Source organism: Rattus rattus, chromosome 5 (genome assembly GCF_011064425.1).
Source record: "Rattus rattus isolate New Zealand chromosome 5, Rrattus_CSIRO_v1, whole genome shotgun sequence".
Taxonomy (NCBI): Eukaryota; Metazoa; Chordata; class Mammalia; order Rodentia; family Muridae; genus Rattus; species Rattus rattus.
Genome location: NC_046158.1, coordinates 140847061 through 140874420, shown reverse-complemented (window position 1 = coordinate 140874420; position 27360 = coordinate 140847061). Strand labels below are relative to the sequence as shown.

Genomic DNA, 27360 nt, shown 5'->3' with positions numbered 1-27360 from the left:
ACATTTCAAATGTTATCCCTGTTCCCAGTTCCTCCCTCTCCCTTCCCCTCTACCCCTGCTTCTATGAGGATGCTCCCCCTCTCACCCACCCACTTCTACCTCAGCACCCTGGCATTCCCTTACACTGGGGAAACCAGCCTTCAAAGAAGCAATGGTCTCTCCTCCTGTTCATACCAGATAACGCCATCCTCTGCTACCTATGCCGCTGGAACCATGGGTCCCTTCATGTGTACTCTTTGGTTGGTGGTTTAGACCCTGGGAGCTCTGGGGGGTCTGGTTGGTTGATATAGTTGTTTTTTGTATTGGGTTGCAAACTCCTTCAGCTCCTCAGTCCTTTCTGTAACTCCTCCATTGGGGTCTCCATGCTCAGTCTGATCATTAGCTACAAGCATCCTCATCTGTATCAGTAAGGGAGTAGCTTTCTAATCTGCAGAAGTGCTTAACCTCTGGTGAGCCCTACTTCCTTCCTGTAAAGAGAGAATCATAATAGCACATCACTGTGACCATAGTAAGATGAAGAACTGTTTTGAGGGAAAATGGAGTAAGCTAATGTATCTAGTATTGGGGTCTCTTAAGAATTTCAGTAAAGTTTTAAGTTCAAATTCTCCTCACCTCATATCCCACATCTCCGTCTCATACCTACTAAGAGTTGCTGCCTGCTTACTCCTCCTTCTAGTGGCTTCTACTAAAATTTTTTCTCCTTGGAGAATTAGAAAAAAGGCATCCAAGCATGGTAGCTGCTGTCTGTTGGTGCTCATAACTGATTCTGAGCTAATAGATAGGAGTGTCTTATACCAGCCCAGGGCCTGGTTTGCTCATAGCTGGACCAATTGCTGGCCTTTTAGGTGATGTCACATTGCAAAGAGCTGATCGGTTCAAGATAACTTCTTTGCAACCAGGAATTCTCCTTGTGTCCAATTCCTACCATAGAAGTCCACAGTGATCCCAGTCATAGCAATTTTTCCCAACTCTAGAGATCTGAAAATGTCACCTCATGTCCTGCAAGGGTAGGGACCCCTTGTTGCTTTTCTAAATTATCTCACTTCTTAAAAGTTTCTTCCATCACTCAACTAACAACTTCTCTAGCTTATCTCCTGCTGCAAATACATGGTTTCTAGCTCCTACTTAGAGCCCTTTGAAAGAAGGAGCATGTGAACCCAGAGTTAACAGGCCCCAACTTTTTTATGTTCCCTTATTCAGTGGTCACATGGCCAATTTTCATGAGCCTCTGTTTGCTCGTTTGTAACAAGGACTAAAGGCATCATTCTGCCTCTTTCCTGAGGTCACTGAGAACACGCAATGAGCTCATTCATGTATACACTCAGTGAGTGCCTCCTGTGCGCTAAGCCCCTTTAGGGATTCAAGGGATGGAACAAGGAACAAGGTAGCTAATGCCTTTATCTCAAGAAAGTTCAGTTAGTACTAGCAAATGTGTTTATAAACTGAGGAGTACTGTAGATGTCCAAAAGGAAATGCTGGTTGTCCTCCTTAATTCTAGGAGGACTTAGGATGCCCATACCTCTCTAATCCACTGACTGTGATCCCATCTCTGCCCTGGAGTAGGAAGGAATTGTTGGGGGCGGGGTATTCAATAGCAGGTTCACAATGATCCAGGTAGCAGACTGAGGATCCTTCCTTTCCAGCAGACCCAATCAAGATGTTCCTTAACATGTGTATATTAGCATGTCAGGATTGACTTTAATTAATTGCAAAGGATTATCCAGCCTTTTCTGATGTGCCATTTAAGTGATTTCTAACTTGGTGTTATTTGAAGCAAGCATGTTATCGACTAAAGCCCATAATCTTGTTTATGTCTGGATTGTGTTGAAAAGGCATCGTCAGTAACATGATTTTGAGTTATTGATGACCTCTTTTCTAATGTTTCAGTCCTCAGTTTAGTGGTGGCATTGATAACAATACATTACCAACAACCTGTCTGCCCCAGTGCTCCAAGAGACAAACATAAAGTAGTTTGTGTCCACCGTAAACAGGTAAACGTGCTGGTTTTAAGCAAGCAGGTAAATGAAGCATATTCATTCAGACTCCATGACTTTACGTAAATGAATGTACCTAGGTCAGCTGCCCTTGTTTTGTCCCCTAGAGCAGGCATTTCCATTCGCAAATTAATGATGAAATCGCTAAGATGCAGTTAGCTGACACACCTGCTCAGATGATGGTGGAAACATAATCAAAGTAGGAAGTAGAGAAGGGGTCCTTTTTCAGATTTGTCCCCTCTCAGTATCTCTACTTCTTCATCCACAGATAGCTTAACTGTGAGAAATGGTACGGTACCTGCTATGCAGGAACTAATCAGAGGCAACTCTAATGGAGAAAAATACTGACCCCACCCCCCACCCCACAGCTTCTCATCAACCACTGCCTGCTTTTTGTCCTTTCTACAGATGACCACTCCCGAGTGAGGCTGTTGGTGCTGGATGGAGACCCTCACTCAGACTACATCAATGCCAACTACATCGACGTGAGTATCTTGATGGAGCTAAGCAGCTCTGAGCTACTGACTGTACAGGCTTGAGATCTGACTTACGAGCTGTCTTTAACCTGTCCACTAGAAGGTAGTCAAAGCGTCTCCAAAGTGGTATATCTCTTCCTTAGTTCATGTGATGCAGTTGATTATCCACCCAAAGCTCTCTGCTCTCTGGAGTCCCAGGGTAACTCCTGGTCTTATGTATTCATCTCGTGTATTAATTTCTATGTGTCTGTCTACTCAGTCATTCATTTGAAGGTACAACCACTGATGCAGCAAAATATTCAAAGTTATTATCATGGGCGAAATATTATGAGGCCCATAAAGCTTAAAATGTCAGGGTCTCTACCCTCAAAATCACCAGAAGAGAGAGATAAGCTATATACATCTGTGGTAAACTAGGGTAAACTAAAACTAGGGTAAATTAGAACGTGATGATTGGTATAGGTTCACATAAAATACTGGCAGGATTCAGAGGTAGGAAATTATCACATCTTCCCTTAAGAATGCAAAAAATGATGTGAGCCCAAGTTTCAAATGTAAATAAACTTCAAAATCAAAGTGAGAGATGAGGGGCCTTTGGTTAGAGAATTGCTCTTGCCGAGAGGAAAGCACCTGGAAAGAAATATGCATCATCTCTGTCTGAGGGTAGTAGAAACTATACAGTGGGAATACCAGAGATGGGGTTGGCATGAGATCCTTGATGGCTTAGAAGGTTGAACTCTGAAAGCAAGAGAAAACTGCTTTTGCTGGAAATGCTTGAAGGTGTTTGAACATGAGAGATCCCATTCATTATTGAGCTTCATAATTTATCTGCTACTGGAGGAAGGTAGATCAGAGAGAGGAGAGTCTGGAATTAACAGCCAAGTAGGAGAGAGGCTGTTCCCACATTCCATACACTACCAAGACACTCAGAGTGTGCACAGAAGTGATGGGGTCTACAAAAGAACAATGACCACTCTTACCACGTGGGCATCCCAGCATTACTGATCCAAGTCGATGTCTCCGGGTCTCAGCTCAGAGCCCAGAGACCTTGAAGAATGACTTAAGAGATTCCCACAGGTCCCTCAAATATATTTATAGACTAGCTATCAAGGAAGTATAGTCAAACGTCTTGTGAATTTTCTTATAACATAGCCTCAGCCAGACAGTTCATTGGTTCAAGTATTTCATGAGCCTTGAATCTGATACACCCCACACTTCACACAGAGTGAACACTTAGCCAGCAGATGCCGATCCAGCCTCGATTGGTTTGGTTCCTCCCTTTTCTCCCCTATCTTGATTATGGTTAGGTAGATGTGACTGACCTAAGGGTGCCCACCAACATAGAGCCTTGCATGCCTGAGTTGCTAGAGGTTTCTAGCCTTCATTATGTGAATGGAAGCACCCAGCAAAATCATATTTCTAAAGGTACTTCAGTCAAGTGTGGGTCATCTGTCTGTTCATCCTCTTGAGCCTCTCTACTATCTTTTGCTTTGCACATGGTAGTGATTGTGCACTTGTGAGCATGAGCATAGTGTTCAGGGAAAGGTGGAAGCTTTCTCAATAAGAGGGGCTGATAAGACACCCAGGGATGACTGGAAGAGGGAAACCGAGGCGCCTCTGCTCTGTTCCTTAGTGACCACGTTCCATCTACACTCCCAGCTTCCATCAGTTTGAGTTTCAGCTCCTTCCAGGCAGCCTCAGATCCTGGACTCTTATTCATTGTCCCTCTGGGGTCTCTAGGGACTGCTTATCTTAAGGTTGACCCATGGTTCCTCTCTGCCATCATACTTCCCTAGACACTGTAAAACCAATTCTCCATGTTGAATTTCCTCTGTTCGAAATGCCCATGGTACTTCCCTCTTCCCTATTGGGTCTTGCCTAACAAAGGACCTACTATGTGGCCAAGACCTGGAACTAGAGCTTCAGCAGAAATAAAAAAAACAAAATTCTCTGTCTGTCACCCTTTAGATGATTCCATGAGGAGGGATTCGGTTGTGAGCTGCTTGTCTCCAGCATGAGCATGATGCTCCAAGAATTTACTTTCCTCTCTAATATTCATTTTGCAAATACCAAGCCAGCCTTCCACTGTGTGTTAGAAATGCTTTTTGGTAAGAGGGGTTAGATGAGGACAGACCTTCCGGAAAAGGGGCTATCAGACTGAAGCCTCAAAAGGGAGTCTGATGAAAAGCTTCTTGAAGGAAATGACTTCTCAGTCTTGCCTCAGAAAGTAACAAAGAACCAATGCAAGAAATCTAAGAATTAGCGATTGCTTCTCACGCACTAGAACATCACCCTAAGTAGTAATTCAACGTCACTGGATAAGTACCTCTAAGTACCCATTGCCAGATGATGCTAGGTCTCTCAAGGTTACGTAACACATATCCAGAATCACAGATGGAGGAGCTACAGTTTAAATCAGGAGTGCTAAACTCTGTTTCTTCTAATAATAATATCAGCAACAATGGTATTTGGCTATTATGAGTCACTCTTGACCCTGCGTGGTATGCTTTATGTGGGCCAACTTACTAAGACTCCTTAGTAACACTTCTCAGTGGTTCTTCTCACTCACACTTAGCAGATGGGGAAACTGAGACTGAAAGAAATCGAAAAGTTTATCCAATGTCATATATCTGGACACAACCTGGGTATGAACCATAGCTGAGTGTCCCAACCCAGTGCTCAATCTTCTGGTTCTGACATCATCCCATAGCCTGCATTTAGTGGACACTCAGCTAGCACATGTTGATACAGGTTGGACTGGTTCTTTTCTTCCCCACCTTGACTGTGATCAGATCGTATTAGAGTCCTACAGATATATAGCACATGCGTAGTCTCATGTACCCAAGACGTGATATCTATTAGTATTTAATATCTAAATGGAAACTCCATAAAAATGCTTTTTCTAGGTGCTCACCCCATCTATAGTATAGTGATTGGCTGACCACATGTAGAACTGAGAAATTTTCATGTCGTAAAGACAACAGGTGAAATTGCTCTAAATGCAAGTAACTCTACAGTACCAGTCCTAATCAGGTCTGTAATTTCTGTCCTGTTATATCATTATGAATTGTTTTGTTAGCCTTTAAAGATAGGAAACCAGGGATTGAAGTTAAGAGCACTGCCCTAGGTCACACAGCTAGACTCTAATTCTCTTCACAGCAAGCATACAGCACAGTCTCCTCCCTCTCTTTATAAGAAGTAGATTGGACAGACAGGCCAAATGTCTCTACCACATGCTGTCCTAATAGGTAGTGTCAGGCCCTGAGCTGCGTCTCAGTGGTTAGCATCGAGGACTAATGAGACTGTAGTCATGAATCCCATCCTTGTTGGGTCTGCTGAATACAGGTCTTTCTGATGACTATCTTTGTGACTATAAGTATTTATTCATTCTGATAGCTACACGATACAATTTAAAAATGCCAGCCTGCAAGTATGTGGTAATTACTATAAAGTACCTATTAGGGTTCCGAGAGGAAACAAGCTGGCTCACAGGTATCAACCAGGGAATGATTAGTAAGAGCCTGAATAGAACTGGAGCAGGCTGACCAACTGGACTGTGTGGGGCATCTTGAGGCTAGAGATGGCAGAGATCTCAGCAGTCCTGTGGCTAGATAAGAGAGTGGCTATAAGTGGAATAGATCCGTAAGGATACTGTAAGGATCAAACTGTCTTGCCCTTGCCAAGGAGAAGCCAGCCATTGCTGGCATGGCAAAAAAGAACCCAAATGGGTGTATGCCCCAATCTCCCACTGGCCTCTGGGCTTCTGCTACTTCTCCTAGTTAGAAAATGCCACCTAGAACCCATAAGACATAGGAGCCTATATTGCAATTAACACAGTCATGTAGCAGTAATTGGCTAAACTGCTTTGACTCCCGGTAAGTCACACCCATGCATGTGCCCAGGAGCTATCTGGATTTGCAAAGGAAAGATACACACACACACACACACACACACACACACACACACACACACACACACACACACACACACGTCAGTTAATTTTTGACACGTCATGACTAACTCAAAGACTGGGCACTCCTAAACCTTCCCCTGCTAGCAAATGCTCGCTTCTGATACTCCTAAGACTCCTAAACCTTCCCCTGCTGCCCTCTGCCCAATCAGGTAAGTGTCAAGTGACTGGTTGGCTTTCTCCCCTGCAGCTCTTTTATCCTATCCTTCTCCCCCAAGTCATGAGGATTCTCTCCTTCCTTTCTCTCAGTTCCTAGCTTGCATAAATCTAAAGGTCCCACTTCTGCACAGCCATTGGCTGTTGACTCTTAATTGATCGATCAAAAACCAAATGGAGACAAGGACCTTCAGTGTTTGGTCATGCAGATTACCGATTTGGGAGGGCCAGATTAATTCAAAGCAATGGAATCAGTCCCCAACATGGTCACCTCCCGTGACACAGAACAAAGTGCAGGAAGGACAATAGGAGAAGAGCAGGGACAAAAAGATATAGAACACAAGTACTCTCATGATGTTACCAATATGGGGCAGGGAAAGGAAAATCTCATTAACTGTGAGCCTACTTGAAATTCCAGTAGAACTGTATTCCTGCGTTCTTCTGGGGATTCCTGATAACTAACAGAGTCCAGGTTGCAGGAGGGGGAAGGAGCTATCTAGCCTTTGCTGCTTTACCCTGGTCTCCACACTAGCCCAAAGACAAGAGCTGGCTATTTGAGCTAGAGTCCCTTCTCCACAATTGAATCTTGACAATTTATTAAAATGACTCTTTTTGGATAATGAGCTGGATGAGGCCAACCCTGACGGAGCCTCTGGAGGCCGTAGTATGCTGCTGTCGGAACCAGCCCACTGGCATGTTTGTTTGCATACTGGAAAATGTATTGGCCACTTGATTCTGTTATAAATTACCAGCCTGGAAATAAATATCATAGCTGGGTCCACAGTAAGTAACAGATGCAGGAGTGCAGAGTGAGATAAATGTGTTTTGGATGCAAACCTCCTTCCGATTGTTCACGGACAGATGGAGGCAGGCCCGGTGCTGGTTTGCAGTCACTCTGTGTGCTGTGTAGGTAGGACTTAAATGAACTGAAAGTTCTTTTAAGGTTAGGAAGTTTTCTGCACTCACTCTTGGCGAATCCCCAGAGGAGACCCATTTGAGCAATACATTTCCTTTTATCTCCATTGCTGAAGGAACCTCGTGGTTTGAACTTTTCTCCTCTGGGGACTGTGTGGGTTTCTGGAGTCCAGAGAAGGTCTTTTTTGCTTAGATGCAGCATGAGGACAGGCACGTGGCATGCCAAGGTTGGCAGCCAAGACAAACATTTCAGTGTTTGAGAGCATAGCCTCAAGCAAGCCAGGTTCAGTCCTGCCCAGTACTTTTGAACATGGGAGGAGATAGACAAGGGTGTAAATGAATAAGCCATCTGGTGATTTGTGTTTTGAAGAAAAGGAAGTCAAGGGGACTAGAGCGATGGTTCAGTTGGTAAAGTGCTTGCCATGAGAACCCAAGGTTAATCCCTCACACTCACATAAAAAGCCGTGTTTGTCAGCCATGCTAGAATACAGCACTGGGGGTGTAGAAATGGCAGGTTTCATGGAGATTCCTGGCCTGTCTAACCAAGTCAGTGGTCTCCAGGTTCACTGAGAAGAGTGATTGGTAAAGACCTCTGACATCAACCTCTGGCCTCTACACATCTTCACACACGTCTGCATGTACCTCCACACACTTGTGCATATACATACAAACCCATGCATACACAAAAAGGAAGCATAGAAAGGAAACTGGGGGTAGGGGACAGAAGCAGACAGAGACCTGACGAGTGCTGTCTCAGACAGTGACTGGAAGTAAAGCAAAAGTCCAAGAGTGAGAGAGAAAAACAAACAAACAAAAACACAAAAATCAAAAAACACTTCATTATAGGGGAACAGGCAAAGTGCCCTGGTGCTAAGTCTTCAGGACAAATGTCCCTACTGCTTCCGAAGAAACTGTAAGTCCTTGACAGCAATGGGAAGGTTAGGCAGACTGCTGAAGGCTGAAAGGGGGAATTCAGGAATGTCAAGAGGCCCAAACTAGAAGTTAATTAAACCATCACATCCTCAGGGAACATCCTCTGCTTCATGGCTGAGTCAGTTCCCATGGGTGCTGTCCAGAGTCCCACACCTTCCCTCGGAAGTTCACATCCCAGTTTGTAGGTGTCTGTGAGCTGCTCCAAAGGAGGGCTCACATCTATCTGGTTCACTTTTGCATTTCCAGCATTGTGAATAGCAGAAGGTACTCCCGTGGTGCTGGCTGGTTGAATCTGAAATGAGTACACGAATGAACAAATGCACAAACGTGACCCTCCACAGTCCAACCTCACAAGTGATGTGTGAATTTCTTGCCCAGAAATTTTTACCATTAACCTTCATGTATATTTGAACCTTCTAAATCTTAGTCCCCACCACGATCTTTGCCAATACAAAACCAGACTGATACATGGCATCCCGCTGACCAACCTTTGCAGAAAGCTGCACCCAGCTCTGAGTGGTGTGTTTCATGATTGAAGAGAAGAAAAATACAAAAGCTCTTAGTTCTGCTCATATCCCTGTATTCACTGGGCATATGTGAAGCCCTGTGGAATCTCTCACAAGAAAAGAGCATCGTGGTGAAGGAGTTCCCTCTGAATCACAGAAGAGGTCATGTCTGAAGTCCTGGGTAGTGAGGATGCATGCATGGAAGGAGTGGACACAGAGAGACGGTTGGGAGAAAAGTTCAAGATGAGGGTGAGATGTGTGGTTGGTCTAACGTGAAGCACTGGGAAATTACTGTGCAAGCAGTGTAGAGTCAATGCAGACTCAAAAAACTGACACCCTCAAGTGTATACCAAGAAGCCCGCCATTGTAGAAAGTAGATGAGATTCAAAAGTAAAAATGGGTTCTTGGAAAACACATAAAGGTTGGTGCTATGGCCCAGGCTGGGGATGGAAGGGTTGGAAGGCTGGTGACATAGTGACAAAAGAGTGTAGACACAAGAAACCTCATCATTCTGGGCTCTAGGGAGCCATTTTCTGTTTCTGAACCTACTCAAAAATGCTCAGAATCTAACTCGTCTATCCAGCTGTCACAACCCTGTCCATCTTGATTTGAAGTGACAGACACACCTTTCCATTGGTTTGTTCTGGGGGAAGGCTTGGCTACTCCTAACAAGGGAGGACTCATCTGCCCAGAAATTTCTAAACATTCAGTATGCACTGTTACTCATTGAACGGTTCTCAATAAATGTTTGCTAAATTAGAAATAATATAATTATAGAAGCAAAAACTCAGTATGAAATCTTATAATTGTATCCAATACATATTATAGGAACTGATATATATTAACTTTTTAAATCTTATTTAATATACTTTAAACAGTCTGATAGCCTTTTAATAAAAATATCTGAGACCCAAAGAAGTTAAATAAGTTATCCTAAATGACCCAGACTTGGAACAGAGCCCACAATTCAAATATAGGCAACTGAATTGGTCTATGGTACATATAACCCACATGCTGTGTCTTTCTGGTTGGTTTGTCATAGCTCACTTATTTGCTATTTGCTCTGAGCCTTTATAGGCTCCTGGAGAATAGTTTCTATAGAAGTCAGTTGTGTCGACCAAGTGTCCTCATTGAGTATATGGGACCACTCACAGTAATCATGGTGTATGGTTAATCTAACCACATAAGTTGGGCTATTTCACTGCTGTAACTAAGTATCTGAGTAATGCAATTTTAATGAGGAAATATTTATTTTGACTCACAGTTTCAGGTATGTCAATCAGTCTGTCTTAACAAGAAGGTATGGCAGAGCACAATAATTCACAGCACAGCCAGGAAGCACAGAAAGTAAATTATAGGAACAGGACAGAACAGAATAAGATAGGGTCCCCAAGGTCACTCTCCCGGTTCCACTGACTAGGCTTAGCCTCCTACTTTCCCCTTTCTCCTAATAACATGATTACATTATAAATCTATCAGAAGTCACTCCATTCCTTGGGTCAGAGCCTTTGTGATCTAACTCTGTCTAAACAGGCTTACTTGGGGCATGGGGGTTTTCACTAATCCTCTAAGCATTTCTCAATCTGGTCAAGTTGACGATGAAGATTAACTATTGCACAGTTTACAGTCATAATGTTGGTCAATGGTGGTAGGTACTCCAGATAAAGTATGAAGAGAAATTGGGAGAAACATTCCAAATATTTACCAGATGAGTGAAATACTAAGACCTTCAGATGTGCAAGAAACTCATACATTAATTTTTGAGGCATCACTTGGATCCGGGGTTCCAGGGCTGCCACCAACAACGCCAGGACACTTTTGGCTTACTTCTTCACTGAAGACTTGAGACACCTCATCTTCTCTCATTTGTTTTACAAGGTTTAAACTGAAACGGCTATTCACCAAATTTTGATTTCCAGGGACAGTTAACCCTAAGTGCAAAGTGTATTCCAGGAGTGTCAACAACAATTCATTCTATCCAAGACTGTCCTGTAAGGAGCCTGTCATATGATCACTAGGACTGAGTTCGGAACCCCTAGCATGCACAGAAAGCCTGAGCACATAGTGGCCATCTATAATTCTAGCACTGGAGCAGGGGAAGAAAGTTGATGGGAGGATGCCTCAGACTCACTGGATGGAAACCTTCATGAATCACTGAAATCCAGGTTCAGTCAGAGACCCTGTCTCCAAATATTAGGCTAGCGAGCTATTAAGGAAATCACCCAGTGTCTTCTTTTTACCTTAATATATTACACATATATTCACAATTCATTCAAATATGTACACACACACACACACACACACACACACACACCATACAACCAATAAAATTTAACTGTGTATCTTTCCACCCATCCATCTAGTCACTAAATGCTAATCATGTTTGATGACCAATATTAAACTTAAGCTTTTCTTCAATAATACACTAGAGACACTGTTCCTCTGTAACAGAGGAGGCCCTCCCTCCATTCCACTCCCAATGAAAAGACAGCATCATCTACAACCTCTTCTCTCATGATATAGATGTTATGAGCCACCAAGTTAGTTCCAGGCCAGAGCTCATCAGGGCTCAGGGGAGTACCCTGAAATAGCTAGGGAAATCACAAACTGGTCTTTGGATTAGCTCTTGGCTATCAGAGCTCACACTTCCACATGGTCCTCTCTGCACCCAGAACTTTCCTATCCCCAGAGAGAAGTGATGTGGCATCCTTCCTATTTCCGCTCTGATGGTTAACACTGTGCAGTCAGAAAAAGAACTGGCCTTTTCTGTTTCCTACTCCAGGTGCCCCATGCTAGGTCTAGTATTGAGATCTGCATATGATTGTGGCTCAGAAAAGGCTTGGTGGTGGTTGCTGTGCACCATAGACCTGGAACACCTTCTTCCCTTTATTTTTGGTTTGCATGAGCATAAGAAATGCCTATGGAAAACCTGTATGGGCCCCTCATAGGTCATCACAATAAGAGCCATGCTAACTGTCTACATGCTCTACATACATAGTCTTATATGGTCTTTGATATTCCTCTGAGATGCTACCCTCACTTTGCCTAGGAGAATACCAGGTATCTGAGAAGAGATGTGTATTTATGTTGTGTTGTTCTCAAGCTTTGAATGGAAACCCTTCACTGTGTTTTTCTCCTATTATGCAGGGTTACCACCGACCCCGGCACTACATCGCAACTCAAGGTAAGTGTCTTGGAGTGATTCTGGAGTCACTCTTGATATCCTCGAGGATATCAAGGAAGTGGGATTTAAAAAAAAATCAAAGTAAGCCTTATTAGCCACTCTTCCTCTCTCTGTTTTCACAAAGGCTTTCTCCACTAGTAGCGTGGCTTCCCCTGAAGGAAGGGGATGAGCTTTTGCAGATAGAGAAGCCAGAGAGACAGGGCAGCTTGGCCTCCAGAACATTGAAGAGCAAGGACATGACAAGTCCAGCTTAGAATAGCAGCAGAAAGAGCTGTCACTAGGAAATATCAGTATGAGATAAGAGACTATGCATGGGGTGACCAGAAGACAAAAGCTTCAATGTAGCACCCAGCAGAGGTCCCCATCCATTTCGTGAGTGCTTGTCTACAAAAGAGAGGCAACCAGTTGCCCTGGAACGCAGTGTGGCAGTATGCTCTCGGAAGGCTTAAAACTGATGATGCCTTTTAAAGCCTCCACAGCAGGAACCCTGCAGATAATTACACGTGTGGACTTTGACATTTAGAAAGCATTCTTCACAGTGTTATCGTGTCATCTGTAATAGGAAAAAGTGGGAAAGTCTTAAATGCCCAATAATAGATACGTTGGTTAAAAAACATATGGTGTCTCCATGTTGTAGGAAACTCTGCAACTATGAAAAATATCATTTTTGAGGATATGAAAAAATTACTTATGATAGACCTGATACTTATTGCAACAAATACATTTGTATACACAAAGACCAGAAAAAAAAGATACTGTTCAGATTTTCTTTCAAATGCGTAAATTGCTTTTGTAATTTTAAAAACAATAGAGACCCAGGACATTGAGTCATTTCCTAGGAAATTGCTTTGGACTGTCAGGTCCTATCTCTCATTCTCCTTTTTGTCTTTCTTCTTTGTTTTCTGTGTTTTAGTCCTTCCTTTCCTGGTCAAGCTTCAGATGAATGTCTCTAGCATTTGTCAAACTCAAAACATCGCACCTTCTTGCTTTGGGCAGCTTCACCCTCCCTACCCTAATTCTCTTGCTAGCTCTCCTTGAGATCCTGCTGTCCCTTGAACACAATAGTCCAGATAGAGTGCTGAATCAGGAAAAAGTGGAGCCGCTGGGTTGAGCATGAGGGTGAGGATGAGGATGGAGAGGACACTATAAAACCTGAGCATCTAAAATATGCCTTTTCTTATCTCTGCTGTGTTCTGGCCCCCCAAAGGCTCATCTCCAGCCTCTGTCTCAGCTCCTTGATATCCCACTAGGGCTCCCTTGGCCTCACTCTTGCCCACCTATGTAGAACCTTGACTAAACAGCCAAGAGAGACAAACCTTTCAGCAGCCACTTTGTATCTGCAGTCTCTAACCCCATCTCCTTTTCCATTACCAGGTCCAATGCAAGAGACCGTGAAGGACTTTTGGAGAATGATCTGGCAGGAAAACTCTGCCAGCATCGTCATGGTCACAAACCTTGTGGAAGTGGGCAGGGTAAGCCTCCCTTTCAGTCATGTGGGCAGAGGGTGGTGGAGACAAATGCTTGGGGCACCTGTTGCTTGCATAGTGCCACCGGCTTCCAAAGCATTACCACACCCTTCAGCAGCCTACAGGGATGGGGGATACTATTCCTCCTACTTCACATCTGAGCAGAATTCTATTCTTCAGTTCTCCCATCCCATCTCTGTCCTCTCTCCGTTGATAATGTCATCTCATATATTTTTGAGGAAATTAAAGCCATAAAATGTGAACTCTCTCGCCAACACATTACAGATCTATAATCTCATTTGTATCAGCAACCATCTTCACATCCTTCCCTTCTGTTATCAGGTCTGGCCAAGAGAAAGGGCTGTTTTTGTTGACCCCAAAAGGCTGAATATTGGTCATTTCTTATGACAAAGCCTGATATGACAAACACCAAGTACCTGCCTTTGATAGGTCACCCCTGGGAAGATGTTTCCTGAGAAAGTCACAGCAAACCTTTGTTCACCTTCCCCCCTCATCTGTTAGCCCAACACTCTTTAAAGAACCTGGTTTTGCCTGAAAGAAGAGAATGAACTTGCACTAGCAAAGACGATAGAGGGACAGGGCAGGAAACCAACCAGAAGTCCCTGAGAAGCAAGTGACATGTTTAGCTTTGAAGGGAGGTAGGAGGAACTTGTAACTAAGATGTGTCATTGAAGAGAAGGAGTTGGGCAGGGCAGATCAAGCATATTAATATCATCAGATACAACCCACCAAGGCTCAGAGATTTTCACGTATTCCCTTTGCATTTGAAAAATAAGACTATTCCTCACTGCCGAATTATTTCCTTCAGCCTATGAATATGCTCAGAAGGACAAAAACTACCAGCAAATGAGTCACAAAACAAAAGCAAAAGTTTTCAAACTGCCGAAGGGGTGGTAGGAATTGGGAGGGCAGATTGATGGGGATGAGGGAAAGATGGGAGAGGAATACAGTCATCTGAATAAATTATATTTATTACAAAATTATCAGGAAAAAAACCCACAAAACTGATTAGACTATGGAATAAGTTGAAAACCTTTTGAAAGCCAAACAAAAGTGCCTGCCCTGTTCCCACGTCTCTGCGGGACCTCAAGGACTTACATGGTGGCACTGTGTCTCCACTTGCTTCTCCTCCACCTCAACATAGCGGGTCTCTCCCTTCCATCAGCCATGATATTGTCAACATCGCCCTCTTCCTGTTGACAAACATGGCTTCCACATCTCTCCATCTGTCTTCTCTCAACAGCCTGTTCTTCCTCCCCTGCCTATGAACCCACACTGTTCTTCAGGCTCCAGGCCTGTGTCTCCCTCTCTGTTCTATCTAGATTCGGTCCTAAGTTGTCCTTAGCAAGGGCTTGGGAAAGGGACTGTTATTTCCAGCTTTGCTTCTGTTCCTTCGATTAACCGTGGCATGTGGGTGGATGGGCGGGCTGCACAGTTGAAAGGCTGATGTACAAGTATCTAGACTCAAAGGGCTCCCATAATGTATACAAACTACATCAAGAGTGGACAGGTAAGTTTTTATGATAATCTATTAGGATAAAGTGTGCTGGCCGCAGTGGTGGGAAAGAAGAAACTATCCATTTGGTCATACTGTTTTGAAAGGGTGTGGATAGCTCATTGCTAATCGTGGGTCAGGGCTAAATGAGTCTGTGTCCTTGAACATTCACCATCTGACCTATTCCCCAGGTTTACAGATGAGGCATAGGTGGAAAAGGGCCCATACTTAAAACAGTCACTGCAATCACCTTCTTGACTCTTATATTAATACTTGTAACCTGCTTATTTTAGTACTTGTAATCAGGGTAAAAGTCACCCACTGTCCAGACTGTCCCCCACTGTCCATACTGTCCTCCACTGTCAGACTGTCCCCAGACTGTCCCCCACTGTCCATCCAGACTGTCCCCCACTGTCCATACTGTCCCCCACTGTCCATACTGTCCCCCACTGTCCAGACTGTCCCCCACTGTCCATACTGTCCCCCACTGTCCATACTGTCCCCCACTGTCCAGACTGTCCCCCACTGTCCATACTGTCCCCCACTGTCCAGACTGTCCCCCACTGTCCATACTGTCCCCCACTGTCCATACTGTCCACTGTCCAGACTGTCCCCCACTGTCCATACTGTCCTCCCTGTCCAGACTGTCCCCACTGTTCAGACTGTCCCTCCTGTCCATACTGTCCCTCACTGTTCAGACTGTCCCTCACTGTTCAGACTGTCCCCCACTGTCCATACTGTCCCCCACTGTCCAGACTGTCCCCACTGTCCATACTGTCCCCACTGTCCAGACTGTCCCTCACTGTCAGACTGTCCCCACTGTCAGACTGTCCCTCACTGTCCAGACTGTCCCCACTGTCCAGACTGTCCCCCACTGTCAGACTGTCCCTCACTGTCAGACTGTCCTCCACTGTTCAGACTGTCCCTCACTGTCCATACTGTCCCCCCCACTGTCCATACTGTCCCCCCCTGTCCAGACTGTCCCCCACTGTCAGACTGTCCCTCACTGTCAGACTGTCCCCACTGTCCATACTGTCCCCACTGTTCAGACTGTCCCCCACTGTTCAGACTGTCCCCACTGTCCAGACTGTCCCCACTGTCCAGACTGTCCCCCACTGTCCAGACTGTCCCTCACTGTCCAGACTGTCCTCCACTGTTCAGACTGTCCCTCACTGTCCATACTGTCCCCCACTGTCCATACTGTCCCCCACTGTCCAGACTGTCCCCCACTGTCCAGACTGTCCCCACTGTCCCATACTGTCCCTCGCTGTTCAGACTGTCCCCACTGTCCAGACTGTCCCCCACTGTCAGACTGTCCCCTCACTGTCCATACTGTCCCCACTGTCCAGACTGTCCCCTCCTGTTCAGACTGTCCCCCCACTGTCCAGACTGTCCCCACTGTTCAGACTGTCCCTCACTGTCCATACTGTCCCCCACTGTCCACACTGTCCCCCACTGTCCAGCCTGTCCCCCCCTGTCCATACTGTCCCCCACTGTCCAGACTGTCCCTCACTGTCCATACTGTCCCCCACTGTCAGACTGTCCCCACTGTCCCATACTGTCCCCCACTGTCAGACTGTCCCCCACTGTCCAGATTGTCCCCCACTGTCCATACTGTCCCCACTGTCCATACTGTCCTCCACTGTTCAGACTGTCCCCCACTGTCCATACTGTCCCTCACTGTTCAGACTGTCCCTCACTGTCCATACTGTCCCCCACTGTCCAGACTGTCCCCCACTGTCCAGACTGTCCCCCACTGTCCACTGTCCCCCACTGTCCACTGTCCATACTGTCCCCCACTGTCCAGACTGTCCCCCACTGTCCATACTGTCCCTCACTGTCCATACTGTCCCCACTCTCCAGACTGTCCCTCACTGTTCAGACTGTCCCTCACTGTCCATACTGTCCCCCACTGTCCAGATTGTCCCCCACTGTCCATACTGTCCCCCCCTGTCAGACTGTCCCCCTGTCCAGATTGTCCCCACTGTCCATACTGTCCCCACTGTCCAGACTGTCCCCCACTGTCCAGACTGTCCCCCACTGTCCATACTGTCCCCCACTGTCCATACTGTCCTCCACTGTTCAGACTGTCCCTCACTGTCCATACTGTCCCCCACTGTCCAGACTGTCCCCACTGTCCAGACTGTCCCCCACTGTCCAGACTGTCCCCCACTGTCCAGGCACTGTCCCCCACTGTCCAGACTGACTGTCCCCCACTGTCCAGACTGTCCCCCACTGTCCATACTGTCCCCCACTGTCCAGACTGTCCCCCACTGTCCAGACTGTCCCCCACTGTCCATACTGTCCCCCACTGTCCAGACCCCCACTGTCCAGACTGTCCCCCCACTGTCAGACTGTCCCCACTGTTCAGACTGTCCCCACTGTCCATACTGTCCCCACTCTTCAGACTGTCCCCCACTGTCCATACTGTCCCCCCACTGTCCAGACTGTCCCTCACTGTCCAGACTCCCCCACTGTCCAGACTGTCCCTCACTGTCCATACTGTCCCCCACTGTCCAGACTGTCCCCCACTGTCCATACTGTCCCCCACTGTCCAGACTGTCCCCCACTGTCCAGACTGTCCCCCACTGTCCAGACTGTCCCCCACTGTCCAGACTGTCCCCCACTGACTGTCCCCCACTGTCCAGACTGTCCCCCACTGTCCAGACTGTCCCCCACTGTCCAGACTGTCCCCCACTGTCCAGACTGTCCCCCACTGTCCAGACTGTCCCTCACTGTCCATACTGTCCCCCACTGTCCAGACTGTCCCCCACTGTTCAGATGCTTCTCCAGGGAATAAGCCTTGGGCTGCAACTCCAGGGAGTAACAGCAGCTGCCCAGAATTTGAGCCTTCCAGCCTGGCGCACAGCACATTCCACATTTTGAAATGAATTCTCCTGATGCTGGACTGTGAATGGAAAGTGGGCTACTTGGGAGAAAGAGCAGTTTCATAATGAAACTCCCGCTGGTGGCCAACACACACACACACACACACACACACACACACACACACACACACACACACACGCACGCACACCATTATATTTATGGCACAGCAGTCGCACAAGGCAGTGTTCCTGATTATGAGTCAGACAGGCTGGGTTTGCTCTTCACTCTGTTCCTTGCCAGCTGTTGACTTTGAACAATTTCTCGGCTTCCCCATGTTTAAATCCTCACCTGTAGAATGCGGGGAACATATTTTCTAAGGTTGTGGTGACATATAATTAACACCACTCATGCAAATAAGTCATAGAACATTTAATGGGCAATGCTAGATAAGTATCCGCTCTCCTTAGCTGTAGGAGTCGGAGGCTCCTTCTAGAAGGTATTTATTTAGCTCCAAGGTCTCAGAATCAAGCAATGTCTATTTGCCTCCAGACCCTGTTGTGCACTCAAGTGTTCCCCTAAGTGGGTTCCCAGGGGTGCTAGTCTACAGGATGACAAGCGAGCAGAGAGTTCCATGGTTAAATACGCTTGGGAAATGCTGTGTCCTCTGCCCCCGTTGGAGAGTCCTAAGATACTTAATAATGACATTAGCACTTTTGAGGAACCGAGTCACCTTTTACCAAAGCAGCTTGTTTAACTTTGTTGAAACAGCATTTCCCAAACTCATTTGACCACAAAAACCTCTTTTTGTTTTGTTTTGTTTCTTGTTTTTTGTTTTTTTGTTTTGTTTTGTTTTGTTTTACTTTTGTTTTGTTTACCTAACACCTATTAGCACCCAGCGGAACACACTGTGGGAACTGCCACGCTAGGCCGTGCTGCGTCCCCCGGAATGGTAATAACGCTTTTGTTATTTTAACGGGGAAACTATGATTTCTTTTTCTCTCTGTGGAACTTAAGAGTCAAACATGGGTATGGCTTGCCATTAGCATAGATACCTACCGCTGGGGCAGACAGTAGTAGTACATCTTCCCTTTGAGCTCAGGATTGTCTGTCTTTTGCCCAACTAAGAGCCTTTCTCCTTCCAGCCCCCAGGGACCACGTCTTTATAAGGACCCTCTCCTAATCGCTCTGCTTCTCCCCCCCCCCCTTGCTGTTTCCCACCTGAATTTCTCAACCTTGCTCGGATGATAATACTCTGTGGCTCCATGCTGGCACAGCAGGAAATGAATGAGTCACCAATCTCCAGTATTATTATTCATCTGCTAAGTGGAGATGATAAACCTCCCATCTTACCTAGTTCTTTCTGATGGCTTAGTATAGCAAGGCACCGGAAAAATCACAAAGAGCTGTAAGAGAAGATAGTGCTATTATTATAATGGCCCCAATGACTCTGACAATGAGTTAGGCCCTGCACAATTTGCTGATCCCTGACCACTGAGTGCCCCGTGGGCTGAAATGCCTTCCAAGTCACCCTTGGGTTTATTTGGATGGGAAAACCAAAGGAGGTGGCTTCTCATCCTTGGCGCTCTGTTGATTTATCTCCTCCCTATCCTCTCCCTGTCTTTCACTCGGCCACAGGTGAAGTGTGTCCGATACTGGCCAGATGACACAGAGGTCTATGGAGACATTAAAGTCACCCTAATAGAAACAGAGCCCCTGGCAGAATACGTCATCCGCACCTTCACGGTCCAGAAGGTAAGTTTCCCTTCCCAAGGGAAGTCCCTCTTCTAAGGCAATTGGTTGGCCTATTCATTCAGATGGTGCAAGGCTCTGATGTGTGCCCAACTGCCGTGATACAACAGTCAGCAGAACAGACTTCACAATGGATTCCTCAACTGGAGAGACAGACTTCGACAAAGCAATGGACTAAGGATATGATACATTCTGATGAAAGCTATATGGTACCAAAGGACAGATGCAAAAATATACAGGGACACGAGAAATGTAAATGTACCCCACTACATAGCCCTAGAGCCAAAGTAATGCGGAGAGAGGACTGGGACTAAGAAGGATCCAGTTGAGGGAAGGATGGAAGGAACAGTATGTCCTTGGCCAAGGGTCAAAAACATGTAATGTGAAGGGCAAAAAGACGCCAGCATACTCAGACTGGGAATCTAGTCTAGGACTGATCTCAACCAGGGGTAATTTCGTCTTCTGGTTGATATCTGTCACCGTCTGGACATGTGGGAACACTGTAACTTGAAAGGGGGCATTTTGTTACTGACATCTAGTAGGTGGTGACCAGTAGTGCTGTTAAATAATCTCACAAGATAAGGACTTATCCAGTCATATGTCACATCCAGGAGTGTCTAAGTTGAGAGATGCTGGTCTATACCTGTGTGCTCCTACTGACCATGGTCATGCTACTAGGGGCTAACATCTAGGGTGGGTCAGCTCTTGCCACTTTAAGGATGTATCCCCAGGAAAGGAGACAACTGGGAGGCACCAACCACCAATGCTGTGAAGTCAAGGCCCCATGAAGAGGTCTCAATGGGCACCAATCTCACCTAATGAGTCCCCAGTTAATGTTAACAGACGCCGTGTATCACCGCATATCTCTTAGCCCAGACCCCAATAGGGAGGAATTACAGCCTGCAAGGCATGCTGAAGAAGTAGGGTCTTTTCTTCATTCGTGGGGTTTATTTTTCCTCCCTTAAATAATCCTAAAGGAAAACATGGCCTATAGGGACTTTCCCTTATAAGACCTCATAAATCTCTGAGGATTAACACTATCGGCTTCTCCACAAGTCTGGACATCAGCAAACTCTATCAAAAGCTTTAGCACAACATTAGTTCCTGCCTGAAACCCAGGAATAGCAAGTAAAAGTGTCCTCTGCTCCCTAAGTACAGGTCAACCAGTGACAGCAAAATGCAGATCGGGAGGGCACAGTCCAGTGTTGGAGCTGTTCTGCCTCTCCTCCTATTTCCCTGATTCAATCCGGCTTTTGTCCCCTTCCTCCTAGCCTTTTTCTGCTCTCATCTTGCTCAATCTTAGTTTGGACTTCCTGAAAGCAACGTCGAAATCAATAGGAATTCGAATGAATGGTGTGTGGAGAGATCACTGTAGGAGAAGGGCTAAGAGAGGAAGGAGCTTAGTAGGCATGAGGCACCAGCCTGACTCCACAGGGTCTTGTAGCAGGAATTTCTCTGCAGGCATAGGGCTTCCTGGGCTCCTCTGAGGGTACCAGTCATTCTGTCTTTTCCAAAACAGGCTGGGTTTAGCACTGGAGGGCCGCATCCTGGGTAAGCCCTCCATTCTAGCCACTGGACCATTAACAAACCCAGTTGTTACCTCAGCCCTGTATCCGATGGAGAAGATTAGCTATCCCTAGCTATCAGGTCCAACTGAGGGCTGTCGGAAAAGGGGATCATGAGCTGTCTCCAAACAAGACCCACAGTAGCTGAAGGTGGTACGACAACCCAAGAACCAAGATTGGATGGACACCAACACATACCCTGAATCTATCATCCACAGAACAACAATTGGAGGCCTTGATATCCTGGGGCCCTTGAGATAGTCAGGGCTTTGAGTGGAATTCCAGGCCTTCAGACTTCAGCACTCCCATCCCCCACACTCCAGTCCTGTCATCCTCCTAGGCTCCCTTCCACATCCCTCCAGCCCTGACTTGGCTTCTTTGTGACTGTGCACAATGCTCCCTCGAGCCTGTCATCAGGATCCCATGCATGCTGCCCTTCTGTGTCCTCAGGGAGGTAGGGAAACTCATATACACATCAGCTTCATAATAATGAGGTGTTCGGGCAGTGGAGCCATATGGTCAGTGAGCAAACTGTCCTCTTCCTGTCTGACACATTCTGAACCTTGTTTAGCTTCACTTCCCTTGTCTATAACACGGAGATAATGATAATGTGCTTGATCTGAGGAATAAATTAATAAATGCATGGGTGTGGGCGAAGGAGTGACTGGGACACCACCGGTACTTAGTAAATGCCAGCTGTTATTTTTAGTATTGTGTTCCCAGACCTTAGTCAAGGATGCCTCTTCTACGAAGACTTCTCTGATTTCTCCTCTCCTCCAATCATGTTAGATAATTCCTTTGTATACTTTAGTACAGTGGTTCTCAACCCGTGTAATAGCATCAGAAATGTCAGATATTTACCCTAAGATTTATAGCAGTAGTAAAATTACAATTATGAAGTAGCAGTGAAAATAACCTTATGGTTGAAGGTCACCCTAACATGAGGAACTGTGTTAAAGGGTTGCAGCGTTAGGAAGCTTGAGAGCCACTGCCCTGGTAGATCTATCCATATAGAAGTCTTCCTTACTCAGTGAGGTCATGAGCTGTCCCAGGGGCAGCAACTGTGGCTTAAATCACCTCTTCAAAGGGCCTAGCACACGTCCAGGAAAAGATGGCCCTTGGTAAGTATTACTAACTTGAGATGAAAAATGAAATAGATGTTCCCTAGCTCCAGCTAGGAAATGCTCTGAGTGTCTGCTGAACGCATGCAAGCTAACATTCATACACGTAAAAATGTAAAATAATAATAATAATAATAATAATAATAATAATAATAATAATAATAAGTTAATTCATCTTTAAGACATTCTTCAAGAAATTACTGGTTTCACATTTTCCAAAAGTAACTGAGTAGAGTTCCTGGGAGTTAACACCCATTCGCCCAGCAAGGGCCTCACTCCCCTGCCCTGCACCATAGTGGGGGAGTAAAAGCAGGTGGAAGAACAGAGGCCCATTCTCTCCTCAGAAAGGCTACCATGAGATCCGGGAGCTCCGCCTCTTCCACTTCACCAGCTGGCCTGACCATGGTGTTCCCTGCTATGCCACTGGTCTTCTGGGCTTTGTCCGCCAGGTCAAGTTCCTCAACCCCCCAGAAGCCGGGCCCATAGTGGTCCACTGCAGGTGAGTCAAACCTCCATCCCCATTTCATAATCAACGAGACCTCTGTGGGTTTGCTCTCTGGGTGAGGGTGATACTATCTTGTCCCAGGGCCTTGGTTTTTTTAGCTTTAAAACTCCTCCGCCTAGGGCCCAGAGTCTTGCCACCTTCTGAGGAGACCTGGAACCTGAGGTCCAACAACAAACAGCAGTATTGGTTAAGTTACTGCTATGGTTGCTACCCCAAGGGACACGACAGGGCTTAGTAGCACCTGATATGCCTGCCATGTATACCTGCCTGTATTATTTCACTTTGTATCCAAGCTTGATAGGTGAGCGATATTCTTATCACTTTACAGATAGAGAAACTGAGGCACAGAGATGGTAGAGAGAGCTGGGAAAGGTCAAAGCTGGTATTGTTAACATCTTCTCTCGAACTTCCCGGCAGCCACTTGACATGGGATACCCTGGGATAAGCATGTGTCTCCTCATTCCTATTATTTTTAAAATCAGTTGCAGGCCTGCAGGGTCCTTAATAGAGAGCAAGTAGCCAGCATCAGGTTCCCCTTATTACTAAGATGGGAAATTTTTAGCTTTGACCTAGAAAGTCACTTTGAGCGTAAGTGGCATTGGATCCTCCTAAATGGAGATGAAGTATTGTGTCAAGGGCATTTGGAATTAGAAGGAGGTAGATGTCCAGACCTGAAGGCCACAGAGTCTGTATTCCCCTCCTTCCCAATACCCCTCTGTTTCCATCTGACCTTGGGCTCAGCACATCGCCTTACACCTCGTATGATTCAGCCTTCTCATCCTTCCTGGCAATGTCTGTGTCCCTTAAGGGGCCAGAGGAGACTCTGTGAATGTCTTCGAGCCGTTCCCTCCCTCACATAGCATGCTTCTGTGTTCCCCACAGCAGTAGATACAAAACCAACCACACTTCACAGCTAAACACTGAGGGTTTAGCTGAAACCTCCACGCTGTGAGCATTTGGCTCTGCCTCTCTCGTTGCAAAGAGCAAAAAGGTCCGTGAGCATCTAAGCTTGGTGTCTATTGCACAACAACAGCCAGAGACCAGGAGGGAGAGGGGAAGGGAGACAATGGCAAATAGTCAGGAGACCCTTGGCCACTCACCGTCCTGGGTGTGGTGGCCTGTGCCTTCATCTCCATAGCAAGTCACTGAAGTATCTAAGCAGAGTTGGTACCTTCTCCTTGGGCTGTTATGGTCCGGCTAATGCACACTAAGTACTTGAAAGGATTCCAAACCACTCTCCCAGACTCTTACCATCATCCAACACCCCAGACAAAGCATAGCAAATACTTTAGGACAGTAAGTGTCTTTTACTAATCTGCCTATCCCTACTCTTAATCGTGTCATCCAGGGCACGGTGGATGCTCAATAAATATCCGTGGAGTATAAGTAGCCAGGCACAAAAGTAAGCAATTTACATGCATTATGCTTCTAAAATGTCGTTAAATGCAATTTACATATGTTGTACTATTAATGCTAAGAGGTATATGGCCTGTTTCTTCCTATGAGTGAGAATAGTGAAGCTCAAAGAGATGAAGTCATTTGCCCAAGGTCACGCAGCTAGTAAATAACAGGGCCAAGATTTAATCTCAAGATCTCAAATACCATGTGTTTAACTACTAGTTTATTCTAGAAAAACAAACAAAAAACAACACACACACACACACACACACACACACACACACACACACACACACACAGAGAGAGAGAGAGCTCAGACTTTTCAAACTTCTCCCAGGAGGCAGGAGCTGAAGCTCACTGATACCAGATACCTTATTCACTGATACTCAAGCCAAGATTCAAAACCAGTGACATCAACCAGTTCATTCCCATGAGATAGGTTGAGGATGAGGCTTTGGGAAACAGATGAGTGAGTGACTACCTATCTACATATCTCTATCTGTCTATCTGTCTATCTGTCTATTTATCTATCCCTTCCCAAGCTCCAGTGCCAGTTCTGTTCAATTTGTTTGAAGGGGTCTGGAGTTACATGGGGACAGGTATTTTGAGGCAAGAGTAAGTCAGACTGCACTCAGTTTAAACCATAATGACTGATCATGAAGCAGGACTTCTTCTAAGGGTTTGGGTTCCACACCACCATTGATCCAGACCACAGCTGGCCCTTGCTTCACAGTGTTGCTTTAGCATCTCACTGATTCCCACATTGTTAGACAAAGGCACTTGTTTCCACAGGGAAAGTAAAGTGTGAAAGCACCATCAGTGTGGGCTTCTGTCACAGGCTGTGCACACAGTACAGGCTAGTGTTCTGTGATTTCACCCCATCGTTTTAGAGCCCAGAGGTAATATGAGAAGATCTGTTGTGTTCCAAGGGGTTTTGTGATTGTCTTGTCTGAGATTCTCCTGTTAAAGCTTGTCAGTAAAGAGAAACTGATTCTCTGTCAGGGAACCTGGTGCTTGATGAGGGTCTCAAGGCTGTCAGCTGCTCCAGTTTGATGATGTGCCTGAGTCATTACCCTGAAGAAGCCATCACAAATGGGTCAACTGCAGGGCCTTGAATAGGAATCTCCTGATCTACTCTCCTCCTTTGTCAAAACTCAGAGCTCTCTGGTCTCTGGGTATCACACTCTCTGTAACGTCTCACCTCTTCTCTTCTTGCTTCCTTCCATCCACCAACACATTTGTTCAAAGGGAGAGAGAGGGAGAGAGGGAGGGAGAGAGAGAGAGAGAGAGAGAGAGAGAGAGAGAGAGAGAGAGAGAGGGGGAAGGAGGAGGGAGGAGGGGAGGAGGAGGGGGAGAAGGAGGAGGAGGAGAAGGAGGAGGAGGGGGAGGAGGAGGAGGAGGGATGACAAAAGAAAGGAAAGAGGGGGTAAGATATGTTTACTAGGAAGGCACCAGTATGCCAGGCACACCACACATCATATTAAGAAAGGTAGTAGAAATTCTCACTAGACTGCCTGGGAGAACTCTCAGCTCGCCCATTTGCCAGCTCTATGACCTCAGGCTATAAGTTCTCTATGCCTCAGTTTCTTACCAATGAAATAGGATAAGAAACTTGCCTATCACCTCCTAGGGAAGTCTAAAATCAAATTTGTAAAGCACTTGTACAACAATGTGTTGCTTTGTGAGCACTCCATAAGCATTTGCTATACATGTACAACAAAATAAATCCTGAAAACGTAATCCTCCGATCGTAAGCATTACTCTCCCATCTAATAAAGGAAAACTTGGTCACATGTTCACCAAAGCACAGGAATGTTGGGGTCCCGACCATTCCATCTGAGCGAATGTTGTTACTTCTGCAACTCACTGCCTTTCAGCAAGGCTTTTGAGATAAGGCTAAATGGTAGGGATCTCATCACCATAATCCATCCCATCCCAAGATCCCTAACACACACCTAACCTCTCTTCCAGTGCTGGAGCTGGGAGGACTGGCTGCTTCATTGCCATTGATACCATGCTCGACATGGCTGAGAATGAAGGGGTTGTGGACATCTTCAACTGTGTACGTGAACTCCGGGCACAGAGGGTCAACCTGGTGCAGACAGAGGTTAGTCCTGGGGCGCTGAGACAGCTGGTTACCTAAAATTTTGACCAAGGAGAAGCATGGTAGGACAGAAGATCATTATGGAAAAGTCCTGCAGAAAGAGATGTGCCTGCCTGTACAGCTATTGGTTCAGGGTGCCCATATAGCTCGCTATGGTAAGATGTCCAGAATAATGCTGGGACTCTGTGGTACAGGATCTTCTGGAAGCATTGACTAGTGAATTCTCTGTCTCTCCAGTAATCCAAGTAAGACTGAATGACAATTGTTAGAGATTATGTTTGAGCCTTGGATGAAGGGATGGAGGGGGACAGGTAGTATTGATACTTATAGAATGCCTGCTTTGTGCCAAGCACTCAGACAGACCTTAATAGAATTGGCTTAGCCAGCATAGTGATTTTTTAGTATTTATTTATTTCATTTTACGTGTCTGTGTGTTTTGTCTGCATGTATGTAAGTGTTCCTGGTGCTCACAGAGGTCAGAAGGTCCCTCTGGGTCTCCTAGAGCTGGAGGTACCATGGTTATGAACTGCCACGTAGGTGCTGGGACCCAAAGCCTGGTCTTCTGCAAGAGCAGCAAGTTCTCTTAACTACTGAGCCATCTCCCCAGCCCAAAGTTCTTGAGAACACTGGCTTGAGCTAAAGGCTGGGGCATCCTAGAGAGACTTATATAAGCCTTGCCTTCAAGGAAAGGCAGATGCCCAGGCTTCCTTCCGTCTAGCTGGACAGCCCAGTGCCTGAGGATAACACAACTAAGACTCTCTGAATTGTTACCTACAGTGCACCAAGCAGTGTGCACTCTTGGTATCTAGATTATCTTCCCTGTTCTTCACAGCCCATGATATATCTCCTGCTCACATCCCCACTCAATCATGGAATAGGACATTGAGAAATTATGTACCTAAGACTTCCCTTAAAGCCTAAGCCCCATGCTCTTTGTCCTGAGGCCCTCTCTCTCTTGTTAATCAAGTTTTCT

The 27360-nt window shown here is 45.9% G+C and overlaps 1 protein-coding gene across 1 annotated transcript in view; it reads left to right on the top strand.

Annotated features, from left to right (window-relative positions):
• Window positions 1-27360, top strand: part of Ptprt (protein tyrosine phosphatase receptor type T) — a 1079747-nt gene that overhangs the window by 1025328 nt on the left and 27059 nt on the right. Inside the window, exons 20-25 of the mRNA XM_032904674.1 lie at window positions 2403-2479; window positions 12098-12134; window positions 13509-13606; window positions 19581-19697; window positions 22725-22879; window positions 26255-26390. Coding sequence (XP_032760565.1) covers window positions 2403-2479; window positions 12098-12134; window positions 13509-13606; window positions 19581-19697; window positions 22725-22879; window positions 26255-26390 — 620 coding nt within the window. The remainder of the gene's footprint in view (window positions 1-2402; window positions 2480-12097; window positions 12135-13508; window positions 13607-19580; window positions 19698-22724; window positions 22880-26254; window positions 26391-27360) is intronic.